Genomic DNA, 13701 nt, shown 5'->3' on the forward strand with positions numbered 1-13701 from the left:
GTTTCTTCACTGTGACTACCGATGTGGAACCAAATTTAAAGGATGACCGATCCTATAACTCATAAGCCAGGTTCCCCATCAAACAAAAAATTTGTGAATTTTTGGTTGTATTTAATGAACCAATGATAAAGTGAACATTAATAAGAGCAGCTGTACTCTTAAATTACGTTTGCTAACGGTATCTACATATAGAGCTACGTCTAAAGAACTACTTCTAGTATAGCATCTCTTCCTGCTCTTTCCTTTTACATTTTCAAAACCCACGATGAGGTTGATGCACATTGATGGGATGACAAACAGTTAAACGCTAAGCTTATGGCTTCTTAATGGTAACTTAAACATTGCAGTTTTAAATCTTAATAACCAGAACTTTTGCGGCCGGCTTCTAATTTAGCATATCTTCGTCGTACTCGTCCTGCAGCTCCTTCTTGACCTTTCGGTCCTGGTTCGACATACGTCGCTGCAGGTGTCGCCAGAGCGTGCTCTTGGGGATCTCGAAAAGGTTGGCTGCATGGTTCTGGGACATTCCCTCATTTAGGCAGGCGTGCACTGCCTTGGCCAATTTGTCCCGCAGCTCGTCCTTGGGCGTACTGTCCCGCCGGCGGCAGGCCACAAAGTCGGGCAGGCGTCCCTGGGCCGACAGCCGAACCTTGTGCCGGTGCAGCGTGGACATGGGGATCTGCAACTCCGTACTGATGCTCTTCAGTGAATCTCCGTTCTTCAGCCGCTCGTAGGCTTCGATCAGCGATGGTCGTTCACGGTTGTTCCGCATGTAGGCGGGATTGGTGCGCACGCGTCGCCACAGGACCGTCTTGGAAATGTCGAACCGGTCGGCGGCCTTCTGCAGGCTCAATCCCTCTAGGATTACAGCGTCCGCCGCCAGATCCAAAGCATCGTTGATATCGTCTTTCACTTCTCGCTTAAGCGCTACAAACTGCTGGAGTCGAGTTGGCTTTTGGGGCGATCGCTTCTCGGTCTTAATATTAACGGGGCGACGGACCCGCGGCTTTCCGCCACCCAACTTGCGTGGCTTCTCTTCTTCTAATTCGTCGTCCACCAGGTCGCCGGCCACTTCCTCGTCGTCGTCCATTTCGGTGGCAGTACCCAACTCAATTAGGGGATCACTTTGCGCAAACTCTTCATCGATCATCTGTGTATCGTGCTCCTCAGAATCCTCAGTAATCTCCGCCTCCGCGTCATCGTCTACCAGCTCCACTTCAGCACCGCTGGTGGCCGTCTCATCGTTGTCCATCTTGGACAAACTGGTAGCGGCCTGCGTGATGGTGAAGGTGCCCGTGTTTTCGGTGAGGATGAATTGATTGCCGCTGGAATTGCCGTCCATGTGTTCGATGGAGTAGGTGATCTTTGGTGGCTCGTACACATCCAAGTACTCCAACGATCGGCTACCGTGATTGGGCTGATGCTGGCTCTCCGCAAGGACAGTCGCTGGCACGGTTACAGTCGGCTGTGCCTCCTCCTCCTCCTCCAGCAGCTCCGCTTCGGCTATTTGCAGGCCAGTAATCGACTTGGCCGTCTCCACGGCCATCGAACCGTTCTCCACATCGGCGCTCGGTGGACTGGCCGAGGGGTTGCACTCGAAGCTGATGGCCGACTTGATGCCCAGCAGGTTGATGGCCTCCAGGAACTCGGACAGCGAGGCGGAGGGCAGGCTAGTCTCGCCCATGTAGATGAAGGAGAGCATGCTCTCCAGCAGCTCGCCTCGGATGTCGGGCAGCACGATGGTGGCCTCCTGGCCACGCGGCACGTCCACCAGGATGTTGCGCATCAGCTCACTGCAGGTGCTCAGCACGAAGAGATGGGCGCGCACTCGGACGCCGTCCCTGGAGGCCAGGATCACCTCGCAGTTGTGGTTGTCGTTGCGCAGCGAGCGTTGTATGTCCATTATCGTGGACGAGTGTCCCATCCACTTCAGGTGATTCTGCAAGGGATACCATTCAAATTGGAGTGCCCAATCCCAGTCAGTCGCAGGTGTTTGCCAGTGAGCGTTTCACTTACCATCTTGTTGTGTTTTGATTTCCAATTGATAGCCACAAACTTTTCAATTCAATTCTCGCAATTCCAAACGCGACGCGAAGATAGGGTTTTCCGCCAGGGTTGTCAAGTGCGTGGTGGGGTGCGGTATTTTCAGTATATTTCTCATGTGCATAATGGGAGGGGAACGCTGTGGTATTTTGTATTAAATCAATTTAAAAATTAATATATTTCAGGCTAATATAAAATAATCAATGAGTAAAATATATCTCATTTTAATATTCACGTTTTTATTGAAATTTGAAAAATAATAAACCTATATCATATCCTAAATGCAGTTAAATGACTGGAATCGAACACGGAAACAGTTTTATGAATATATATGGTATTTTATACATTTTAGGGTTGCCAATTGTAGTTTCATTCCAGCGCCCTGGCAACCCTTTGCGTACAACAACTATATTGACATTTTAACATTACATAAATAGTCAAAAACTGGTGCAAATTGTTGAATTCTATTGAACAGTTTGTAGAATGGCGGCCTTAATTAGGAATCTGGGCGCCCGCGCTGCAGTCGCCGCTCTGTCGGCCAAACATGGTGGGTAAACAAGTCGAACCAAGAGCTCCAACTGATCTTTTCTAACCCTGCAATCTTTAGTGGTGCCCGCTGCAGGATCGGCTGCTTTCCGGATGGCCAGCACTGCGCCCGTGGAGCCCAAGAAGGCGGATAAGCGTGGGTACAAAATATATTCACCTACGACTTCAACTACATGTCCCTTTTTCCACCCACAGCCACTGTCCGCCAGCCGGATGCAGTTGCCCGCTCGCATCTCTCCGATTTCGGGCGCTATGTGGCCGAGTGCCTGCCCAAGTACGTGCAGAAGGTGCAGCTGACCGCCGGCGACGAGCTGGAGGTGCTCATTGCCCCCGAGGGCGTGGTGCCCGTGCTGCAGTTCCTCAAGGATCACCACCAGGCGCAGTTCACCAACCTGATCGACATTGCCGGCGTGGATGTGCCCTGCCGCAAGAACCGATTCGAGGTGGTCTACAATCTGTTGTCGCTGCGCTACAACTCGCGTGTCCGCGTCAAGACCTACACCGATGAGCTGACTCCCTTGGACTCCGTGTGCGAGGTGCACAAGGCGGCCAACTGGTACGAGCGTGAGATCTGGGACATGTACGGCGTGTTCTTCGCCAACCACCCGGACTTGCGTCGCATCCTCACCGATTACGGATTCGAGGGACATCCCCAGCGCCGGGACTTCCCCCTGTCGGGCTACGTGGAGCTGCGCTACGATGACGAGAAGAAGCGCGTCGTCTGCGAGCCCCTGGAGTTGGCTCAGGAGTTCAGGAAGTTCGACTTGTCGGCGCCTTGGGAGCAGTTCCCCAACTTCCGCAACGCCAATCCCCCCGCCGAGGTCGTTCCCCCACAGGCTCCAGCCAAGAAGTAATCCCCAGTCGGTTTGTTAAATGGTAATTAGATCAATAAAACGAGATCACTATGAGTTATGGTATAACCAAGAGGAGAGTCTCCGGGGTAATTAATTAGTTTCCTATAATCATCTAAATGTTCATTTGCTCTTCCCAGAAAAACTCAACAAACAGGGATTTTTATCAAACCAGAGGGGTCACAAGTATTTATTGATTTCCGTATTGTTTACATAGTAGTTTACACTCAGAGTTAAACGAATCTCCCGGACCTGGCACATCCAAAAACCTCCCTAAGGGACTCGTGTGCATATACATAGATATAAAACGTTTTGGTAAAACAAGTGTGGGCCTCTTGACAATTCGTGCGCCTGCGCAGCGGTGCCCGGCGAAAGTACAGGTGCGAGGACATACTTAAGTTTAGACCGGTGCGGATCGGGATCGGGGGAGAGTAGTAGTTGTACTTGGTGAAAACCTAATCGTAATTCGAGCTTCAGAAGTCTGACACACACACCGCTTGGCTGCACCGTCGTCAACGTTTTATTTTTGTTTGATTTTTCGTTTGTTTGTTTGGTTTTTTTGTTTTTGTACAAGAACATACACATATATATATATAGTACATAGGTACACAGACACACATAAACATAGTATTACATTAAGCGATTTTAAAAAAGTTTGCTTTGCATTCCGCCTTCCGGCGGAATGGTCCAAAAGATTTTCATTACTTTACAAATGGCTGCGTGCGTTTTGGGCACGGCTCAAAAAACAAATCTCCGGGGCCATGAGGCGCCCATCTCCGGCAGTCCATGTGCCCGGACACCGGGCCGGATGCACAGTGGGACTGTGACAACAAATGAAAATTTCGGTGCAGGCTGTGAAGTGCGCGATCAAGCGCGCACAACCTGCTGACAAAAAAACAAATTCGACAGACGGCCTTGTGATACCAATAATCAAGACCATAAATCCCGCTTAAAACAGGTGTTCTGGTCTGGAGGAGGTCATCCACTCGGCGGCCGTCCTGCCACAAATACAAATATGCGGGCGTAACCACGGCAGCTCCAGATTATATCGATTCCGTCTTGGTATAATGACGAGCTGCACCCGCTCCGCTGCTGCTGCTGCCGGCGGAGGAGACATACGGCGAGGCCTTGCCACTGCTGCTGCTCCCCGATCCCGTCGTGCTGCTGCTCAGCTGATTCTCGCCCGCTCCCGCTCCACTGGACGCCGCAGCTGCCTCGTTATTGAGCCGCTCGTGGTACTCCTGGAAGCAGGGCACAATGCACAAGTTCGTCTGGCACTCCGGGCAATGGTATTTCGTTTTGCGTCGCAAAATGCGTCCATGCCCATCGATGGTGTTCCAGCAGAAGTTGCAGCCCAGCGCTGGACCCGGCCTGATGACCGGACAGTGACTAGAACGCGGATTCTCGAGGGTGATGATCTCCCGTTGGGTCTGCCAAAGATCAGGATAGTCAGTGAATGGATTGTTACGTAAATGATAGCCAACTCACCTGAGGTGAAGACACCGATCGCTGCAGTTCCTCGTTCTTGACGCGTAGCGTGGGCAGGTGCTCGAACGAACTGCTCATGGTGGCCTGGCTGGGATGCAGATGGGTGCCACTGATGGAGCCCGAGGCAGACTTGGAATTCCTTAGCCTCGAACCGCCTCCGTTGGCCGCCTCTCCCGGATTCTTGCCTGCCCGTTCGACGATCTGTGATCGGTTGATGGAGGGCGAGTGAGGGGACCTACGCTCGTGGGCCACATCCGATCCAATGGAGAACGTGGGCGACAACGGATGCCGACTGGCGCTGTTCTGAAGCCCCGAATTGGGCGAGGTAACCACGGACACGGCGGCCGACACTGCCGACGAGGAACCGGGACTGGCATTTGTGGGAGTGGCGGCCGTTTCACTGGAGACCACTGGACAGGCCACCACACGCGTGGGCACCAGGTACTGCGAGGAGCCGGCCGGCGGCGGAGATCCCGAGGCGTAGATGGACTCGGGCAGTGAGATATGGTGCGGATGATGGAGCGGCGCTGGCGTGATATAGGTATTTGTCCCCGACAGCGGATGCGAGTATTGGCGGTGCAGTGGGGCAAACGGATTGCTGCCGCTCGCTAGCCCGGAACTGGAACCGGATCCGGCGATATGCAGGGCGGACTGACGGGGCAGCAACGGATCCGAATGCTGCTTGATGAGATAAGGAGTGCTGGACGGCACGCTGAGCAGGTGCGGCGTGGAGGGGCCCAAGCTGGGCGCCGGTTCAGAGGCATGTCGCTCGATTCGCGGTGGCACGGTCAGCAGGTGATGTTGGTGGTGTGCCGGCGGCTGGTGGTGCAGATGATGCGTGCCCGTGGTGGAATAATCCCTGGCCGTGACACTCGTGGCGCCCGCAGCATTAAACGGATCAAAGTCCAGCGTCGTGGCAGCCGTATCCGGAGATATCTGATTCGTGGAGGAGATGCTGTCGCTGTCGCGTTTCACCCTCGGCTGACGGGTTAGCACCCGGTTGCGTTTCGTGCCCATCACCACCGGCGAACTGGACGTGCCATCCGGATCACATTCGCCGGACCCAATGCCTCCGATGCTGAAGGAGCGCTCGAAGCTTCCGCTGCCACCGCTGCTGCTGCTGGCGGCCGCCAAAGAAGGATGTGGTGGATGAGGTGCATGTGCTGGGCTGGGTTCTGCAAGGGAAGAGGTGGATCAGTTATTTATACAATTGATAATCCCTAGGCACAGTTGCAACTTTTGGGGTTGAAAGTATCCAAAAGATCTTACATCTTAACATTTTTTATTGAAAATCAAGATTTTCGAATATCTTGTGGGTACATTTCAATCTATCCTAGTTGCAACCGTGCTCTCAAATACAGGAAAAGTGATAATGAAGCCAGGGAAATAGGAACAGGTGGTGTACGTTGTAGTTTTGAAAGTTTATTCGTTTCTTGCACATCGACTACAGTCTAGAATGTTCGTTCCATCTCGATATTCGCTTGGGGATCGCATTACTTGGTATGGTACATGCAACTTATAATACAATCGGTTCATTTATGCACTTGCGCTGATTTAAATAATTTATATATATATTTAACACACATAACTAGCGTAGTTATTGGTACTTTGCAATTGTAGGAAACAGAGTTAGTAATATTTGCTTATTGTTTCTGCTATTTTCGCGTTGTTTCATCCGTCTCCGGTTCTGTTCTGTTCTGTATGGTTGTTTCGTATGTTTCCGTGGTTCTGTGATCTGGGATCCGGGTCGGGATCGTAGGGATCCCCCATGGTATATATGTGGTATACATATCATGTGTGTGGGCGAGTGTAATAAAAGTCCATTATCAAAGTTTACGTTACTCTATGACTTCTAACAAATCACGCTTAGTTCTTAGTATGCCTTGACACAATATAAAAAGTTCTCTATTAGTTACAATATTTATATGAATCGTATTAAAAACACACTATTCGTAATCGTTATTCATAACCGGAATCGTATGCGTTTTCCGTTTGTGTTTTGGTTTTCTATTTGCCTTTAGCTGCAGTCTCCGTTTAGGATTTTGGGTGGTTACGAGTTATCTTTAAGTTTCGTTTGTTTGCGTATCTGTATCTTGTAATGCATTACCGATCTCGATCGCTCTCTCTCTTGTCACGTCTCTATATGTACATTGCCTATGTACAAAGAAATCGTTAAAAACCAAGTGCCAAAAAAAAAAGAATCCCCTCGAATAATGGCCCCCCTCTTAGATATGTTGTTGTCGGATTTGGAAATATTTAACCTAGAGTCGATCACCTTAAAACCTTGTGCCAGCGCAGCCATAAAAACAGGGACTGACACCTCGAATAACTCGGAAAGAAATGAAAAAATGTGTGGTTACATTCACAAATATAAATATATATACATATATATTGATTGGTACATATTTATCATACATATCCGGTTCTCTTACATGCTCCTCCTCTGATCTAGTGGCTTAGTCTATTGTACGCGGTCCTGCGATTCTCAGATCTCTCGCTGTTCATGACATTATTCGGTGTAGAGTCGGAGGTTCGCTAACGATTACGCTTATGCTTCAAATAGAGTGGATTCGCTTCACTGTACACAGAAAATGTTCTCACATTGATGGGAAGCTAAATATAATGCATACGGGGGAGTACCTACATACTGATATTTGCTATTGTAACACAAGTGCAGAAATGAAATCTCTTTTCGAAACGAGGAAGAAAACTTATTTCTGATGCGCCAGAGCCTAGCAAACCCCAGGATGTGGGAAATTTGTTTCCAGAAATTTGCCAATAAATCTCATTTTGTCCTTAAAGTTTATCGTTATGAATACAGATAGAATTTTTGGTTTCGTCCATTGCTTGTTTGCATTACAAAAAGTGGAATATGGAACGGATTCCGAAAGGTTTGATCGGCTGCTGGCACACAGCACCACTTTTTTTTTTTTTTAGCTGCAGTTGCTTTTACAAATCATTTGATGTTCGCGATTAACACTAATAAAATTGTATAGTTTATGTACAATTACATTATTCTTTTACACGTAATATAGCTATATATAATATATCGAAGATCTGTACTACCGATTTCTTAGTTAACAATCGTAAAAATGTAGGGTTCAAAACTTTAAGCTTAAGGAATTAGGATCTAAGAAATTATTACAAGTGCGGCCGGCTCGCCTGATCTCTCTCCTTCATTTCGCTCCGCTCCTCTCCAGTCCTTTTGCGATCTTCCTGCTTTGCTTAGCTCAGCTCAGCGCAGTAATCCGATTCCACTTCTGCTCCTCCACATCCTTGGCCGACATTTATCCTATTGCCACTCTGCCGTAAAAGCGGTCCGCTATATACACTAGATTGCTGCCGTTTCTCTAATACCTGTATCGATCGATTTGGTGGCTCTCTTCTAGGACCTACTACTTGTCCAAGTACTGCAGGCCCGTGCTGGTCACCGTGGCCACCGGCGGTGCAGCCACCGTCACAAAGTTGTTGATGAGGAAACTGTGGGCCATGCCCATGGGAACGGAGACGGGCATGGCTGATATGCTCAGGGATTCCGCTGGCTCGCTGGCGGCCATCACGGCGGCTGCCTGCAGCAGAGTGGCCGTCCCCGCCTGGCTCGAAATCGTATTCTATATTGAGTTGAAGTTAATACTCTGTAGATTCATGGCGGTGGTCGGATTGACGTTGATGGTGCCGGTGCCCGTGCCCGTTCCCGCACCCGCTCCCCCGCCGGTGGCTTCGATGTACCGCTGCCGCGACATCGAGTGCACGTTTCCAGGCGAATCCATGTACCGCGGATCGAACAGGCTCATCACCCCGATGGCCGGGTGGGAGTTTCCTCCGCCCGGCAGACTTCCGGCTCCGCTGCCCAGGCCCGCGTGATGCGGAGTGCACATGAGCGACGGCGTTGGAGTCTCCGCCTGTGGTGGTATTTGCATGCTCAGCGTCTCGTTGGTGTTGTCATCGCCCTGGTTCGTTGAGGGCGTTGGCGAGGGCGACAGATTTGGCTCCTGCTTGACCACGCGCGCCTTGATGCTGGGCCGTGACACCGGATAGCCCCGCTTCTTGTACTCCAGCCACAGGGTCCTGTTGTTCACGCCGTACAGACGAGCTGCCTTGCAGAATCCAATGCCACCCGTGCGCACCGCCTCCAGGGCACGAATGAAGTTCTCATCTCCCTGCGGATTCACCGAACGCTTGCGCTTCACCACCTGATTAACCGCGCCAGGGGCTCCACCGTTTCCAGCATTGGCACTGCCCGCTCCTACGCCGGCGGCACTGGCTCCGCCAACGCCCGCATGCACGGGGGACTGGGTGGGCGTGGGTCCCTGACTGTAGACCGATTGCACCATGTTCGACTCGTTGGGCGAGGTGGGCGAGAGGTTCTGGGCCGCCGTCGCATAGCTGCCGACTAGGTTGTTCACGGTGATGATCTGCGACGAGTAAGCCTGTCCGGAGGCGGAGGCCTGCTCCTGCTGTTGTTGCTGCTGCTGCTGGTAGTGCAGCTGCTGCAGGTGCTGCTGCTGCTGGCTGGCCTGCTGCTGGGCCTCGTGCTGCTGCCGTTGGTCGCTATTGACGCCGCCAGCGCTATTCGCACCACTGCTCTGGCTGCCGGCGCCACCACCGCTGCCACCGCCGTTGCCCAGCAAGTTGGACTGGCAAGCGGGCAGGGAGAAGCGCGGATAGTTGGAATCGACAACTGTCCATTGCAGACCTGGGAAGGGGAGAGAGAGAGACAGCGAATGAAAGATTGGTTCTGGTACTGGGTACTGGATACTGGAGGCATTTCGATCGAAATTGAAGTTGAGATCGCTCTCTCCTAGCTCTAATGGATCGGTATCGGGATCAGGTCTGGTCTGGTTTTTGTCTTTGTCTGGTTCTGAGACAGTTTATAGTATCTGAGGCAGTTCATAGATAGGTACAATAGAGGTAGGTAGTAGAGGAAAGATTGCTAAGGCTAAATCATTATCATCGGAAACCGCTGTTTGAAATTCCCACAAAACAAAAATCAAAAAACGCAAGTAAACGCAAATTGAGAATGAACAATTGAATAAAAAAAAAAAACAACAAATCATAGGTTTAGTTTTTTGGAAGTTTTGGTTTTTGTTTTGGACTCTGTGCTAGCTCTCTCCCATTCCCAAGTTCAGGCAGGATTCGGTTTTTGGAATACAATACACAATAATAGTTAAACATAGAAAATTTCGGCATTTCACAAATATTTCGTTGCACTTAGTCGGTAAATCGGTAATGGATAATCGGTATGCTAGATCTCATATTTAGCTTTAGCATTCATTTCTCCAAGCGCTGTGTACTGAAATTGTTTTCGAAATGGCACCGTTCGTGTGTGAATTATGCGGATGAAGTATGATCGTGGGCTTTATTTCGCTGGGTGAATCGAGAGTACACAGTGGTTGAGACTGATTTGATTTAGAGAACCCAAGTGACAGTGCTTTTTAGTTCAGTTAACCCTTAAAAAGTTTTCAGATTGATGTTTTTACATGATACTAATGTTTTATAACTTTTCGACTATATAGACCAGTTGTTTGTCCTTAAGTGGCTCAAGAGAAAGTTATTTTCTAGATAATACATATTTTTACAAAATGTCTTTCAAAGCTTGCTTAAATGATCCTACTCTGTAAATAGACCCCTTCTTCGAATAACATTATTATTTTGAGTCTGTCTGTGTTTGTGTATCATAAACAATCATGGCAAATGAAATTAAGAAACGATATAAAAAAATAGAATCCATCCTGGCGAATGAGATCCCTACTCGATGAACAATGAGTTTTAATGGAACAGTGTGCTGGCTTTTGACTTCTACTTGCGACTTACCCGAGTGCGAGGACTGCGAGTTCGGCGCATCGTGCTCGGATGGCGTGGTGCCGCCGGATATGTCCAGGGGCATCGTTTGGTTAACACCGCCAATATCCACTTCGGGCTTCTGCACGTGGGCACCGAGAAGAGAGAAAACAATTAGTTGAATTGCTCGAGCGGAAGAGGGTACAAGGTTAACGTGACCAATTTCATTACAATTTGCATGTGTAAGTGTCCGTGTCCGTCATCCAGATCCGAGTCCTGCGGCTGCTGCTCCAGCTCAGCGCTGGCCGACTCCTTGAGCAGCTTGGCCGCGTGCAGTGAGTGGCCGGCGAGACCGCCGCCCGCACCAAAGGACATCTGGCTCATCTGGGCGAGACTGAGGCCGGCATTGCCGGCACCACTGCCAGCGTCCAATGAGCTGTTGTGCTGCTCCTCCGCATTGTTGCGTTCGCCAGAGCCTGCAAGGGATTGAAAAGCCAGTCAGTTTGAACTCGGACAATTGAGGATCTCTCGCGACGATGCTTTACCCAACTCCAACTCACCGTTATTCGAGGATTTGCGCAACCGCTTGCGCCTGGTGGCCGGCGAGGTGCCGGCGCTCAAGGGCGACGGGGTACGGCGCATCTGGTGGTGATGCGCTTGCGCCGCCTGCGCCTGGCCGCCCTGCTGCTGCTGATGGTGGTGGTGATGGTGCTGCTGCTGCTGTTGTTGCTGCTGCTGCGCCTGTTGCTGCTGCTGCTGCAGCTGCTGCTGTTGTTGCTGGTGGTGATGGTGCTGCTGCTGCGCCTGTTGCTGGGCCTGCTGTTGTTGCTGCTGCTGCTGGAACTGCTGGGCCTCGCTGCTGCTCCACAGGGAGTCGCCCACGCTGCTGCCACTGGCTGCGCCCAGGCTTCCAGCCGAGGTACCAGCTCCAGTGCCTACGCCCGAGCCGCCCACCAATTCGGTGCCGTCGGTGGAGGACTTGCTGTCCGACTTGGTGAGATTGGCCGGATCCGTGGGCATCTCCGCCAGACCCTTGATCTTGAGCATCTCGGCGGTCTTAAGGATGTGCGGCAGCTGCTCCTGCGACACATTGACCTCGCCGTAGTACATAAAGTCCACCATGGTCTTGAGGTCATCGTACTGCACGTCCTTTAGGATTACAATGGGATGCTGGCACGGATTTGTGGTAAACAAAGCCTGGGGGTGAAGAGGATGGTTTAGCTTAAGGTTGTGGTGTTGGGCATGGGAGATTCCTGCTCCCCAACTTACCTGAAAGTATGAACTGCAGGCGGACAGCACGATCTTGTGGGCCTGCAGCTGGCGACCCTCGGCCGCCAGGGTGACGTCCACCAGGGTGCCATTGTGCAGCAGCGAGGAGCACACCGAGATGAAGTTCGGCTGGTGGTTGTTCCAGCGCAGGCAGAACTGCTGCACGGACATGGTGGTGATTACGGATTACGGACTTGGAGCTCCCCAATCCTCAATCTCCGGAGCCCACCTCCTGCTCCTGCTCCTCCCGCTCTCCTCCTCCTGCTCCTCTTCTTCTTTGCAGCCAATTAATTCGCACTGATAACACTTTTATCGCCTCCCGCTCGCCGCTCTATTGATTTTTATTAATTTTCCTTGCCTTTCCGGTGTTTTGTTCGCTTCTCTTGTTGTTTTTTTTCCTCCGTCTTTTGAATTAATTAAAATTTATGAACAATCGCAGCTTGCAGATGTGTGTGTGTGCTTTGTGTGTGTTTCGTGGGGGTCGGGGCTTCGGTTTTTAAGGGGGGGGTGACGACTTCTAGGCCGCACGCATCGCGAGTCACTGCAAAAAGGGGTACAAAAAATGGGGTTTTAATAAATCAAACATTATCGATGGTTACACAAATTGCTCAAAAACAAATTCCGCTCTCCCACTCCCGCTCTCTCTCTCTTTTTTGCCTTTCTTCTGTATCACAGCTGCGCGCTCTCGCTTACAAAAAAAAAAAGGGAAAAAGAAATTAAAACCACAAACAACAACAACGCTACTGCGTGTGTATGTAATTATACAGTCGCGAAAATGAAACACACACACTCGAACACTTTGGCCATACTCGTTGTTGTTGCTGCTGCTGCTGGCCAAAGTTTTATTTTTGATAAAACCGAGAACGTAACGAAATCGAATATGTAGCTTTTTGTATGGCCGTAGAGCGCTGTAGACCTTGAATTTTCTATGATTCTTATGACGTAATTATATACGCGCCCCGCGCTCTCTCATTCTTACTGCCTCCCACTCCCCACCCACCTCGTCTCTATCGCACTCTCTCACCCACACAGACGCCCGCCGAGACGACGTACTAATCGTCGCTTCTTCTTCGTTTATTCATCGTATCGATATTTTCAGTGGCATTTATTTATGTGCATGTCGCGCGTTATTTTCGTATGCGTATTGCGGGGGAATAAAACTGATGCACAAACTAGCGGAGCGCCACATGTTTTTCACTCGATTTTCCTCTACAGATTTCCCATTTCTATTTTCTTCTCTTCGTTGGCTTTTACAAACTTTGACTTTTTGTGGTAGGTTTTTGCTGTTGTATTTTTTTTTTTTGCTTTCCAAAAACAAAATGGCGCGCAACAAATTTAATGCGGAGGCAAAACAACACCGAAAAGTAGTCGCCCGGGTGGGATTTTAATGCTTTTGCATGCCGGTTGCTTAGCTTCAACTTATTTACCACTTTTTACATTATTTAAATGCCGATTTCCTAGCGAAAATTGCGTTGGAAAATTCTTACGTTTTACTTCTTTATGCGAAAGATTTTTGTGACTATATGGCAACACTGCTGAAAACGAGTTGGCAGGTCCATTGGCAGTGTGACCGCAGGAGGGTGTGGAAAAGTTACCAAAATACCATAACTATTTCAAATTAAATTTACTTGAGTAAGTTTATTTAATATAATTTTATCTGACTTGATGTTTTTATATTATATTTACAGGTAATATTTATAAAAAAACACCGAAGTGCAAAACT

The 13701-nt window shown here is 49.9% G+C and overlaps 3 protein-coding genes across 7 annotated transcripts; 1 reads left to right on the forward strand and 2 right to left on the reverse strand.

The window, feature by feature from the left end:
- Positions 1–94: 94 nt before the first annotated feature.
- On the reverse strand, positions 95–2108 carry LOC119555213 (modifier of mdg4). Its single transcript, XM_037866476.1, has 2 exons — positions 2017–2108; positions 95–1939 (listed from the first exon to the last, which is right to left on the reverse strand). The coding sequence occupies exons 1-2, from the start codon at positions 2017–2019 to the stop codon at positions 386–388; spliced, it is 1557 nt and encodes a 518-aa protein (XP_037722404.1). The 5' UTR covers positions 2020–2108; the 3' UTR covers positions 95–385.
- A 323-nt stretch (positions 2109–2431) lies between these two features.
- Positions 2432–3494, forward strand: LOC119555214 (NADH dehydrogenase [ubiquinone] iron-sulfur protein 3, mitochondrial). The gene is made up of 3 exons (XM_037866477.1): positions 2432–2590; positions 2651–2725; positions 2785–3494. The coding sequence occupies exons 1-3, from the start codon at positions 2527–2529 to the stop codon at positions 3441–3443; spliced, it is 798 nt and encodes a 265-aa protein (XP_037722405.1). The 5' UTR covers positions 2432–2526; the 3' UTR covers positions 3444–3494.
- A 500-nt stretch (positions 3495–3994) lies between these two features.
- LOC119555212 (G-box-binding factor) lies at positions 3995–13538 on the reverse strand. 5 transcript variants are annotated; one of them, XM_037866471.1, is made up of 7 exons: positions 13466–13538; positions 11979–12519; positions 11270–11906; positions 10929–11185; positions 10743–10851; positions 4929–6103; positions 3995–4870 (listed from the first exon to the last, which is right to left on the reverse strand). In XM_037866471.1, the coding sequence occupies exons 2-7, from the start codon at positions 12147–12149 to the stop codon at positions 4484–4486; spliced, it is 2736 nt and encodes a 911-aa protein (XP_037722399.1). In that variant the 5' UTR covers positions 12150–12519; positions 13466–13538; the 3' UTR covers positions 3995–4483. The 5 variants fall into 5 exon arrangements, with proteins under 5 accessions (XP_037722399.1, XP_037722400.1, XP_037722398.1 ...); XM_037866472.1 differs by having other exon boundaries at positions 10941–11185; positions 13406–13516; XM_037866470.1 differs by having other exon boundaries at positions 13406–13516.
- Between the last annotated feature and the right edge of the window lie 163 nt (positions 13539–13701).

The sequence above is a fragment of the Drosophila subpulchrella genome, chromosome 3L (assembly GCF_014743375.2).
Source record: "Drosophila subpulchrella strain 33 F10 #4 breed RU33 chromosome 3L, RU_Dsub_v1.1 Primary Assembly, whole genome shotgun sequence".
NCBI lineage: Eukaryota > Metazoa > Arthropoda > Insecta > Diptera > Drosophilidae > Drosophila > Drosophila subpulchrella.

What these genes read in the sequence shown, in the direction of transcription:
- LOC119555214 (XM_037866477.1), top strand. Translation starts at nt 2,527, where the DNA reads ATGGCGGCCTTAATTAGGAATCTGGGCGCCCGCGCTGCAGTCGCCGCT. An exon ending in CGCTCTGTCGGCCAAACATG is followed by an intron (nt 2,591 to 2,650) that starts GTGGGTAAACAA and finishes TGCAATCTTTAG; the next exon opens with TGGTGCCCGCTGCAGGATCG. An exon ending in GCCCAAGAAGGCGGATAAGC is followed by an intron (nt 2,726 to 2,784) that starts GTGGGTACAAAA and finishes TTCCACCCACAG; the next exon opens with CCACTGTCCGCCAGCCGGAT.
- LOC119555212 (XM_037866471.1), bottom strand. Translation starts at nt 12,149, where the DNA reads ATGTCCGTGCAGCAGTTCTGCCTGCGCTGGAACAACCACCAGCCGAAC. An exon ending in GCGCAAATCCTCGAATAACG is followed by an intron (nt 11,186 to 11,269) that starts GTGAGTTGGAGT and finishes AATCCCTTGCAG; the next exon opens with GCTCTGGCGAACGCAACAAT. An exon ending in TGCAAATTGTAATGAAATTG is followed by an intron (nt 10,852 to 10,928) that starts GTCACGTTAACC and finishes GCCCACGTGCAG; the next exon opens with AAGCCCGAAGTGGATATTGG.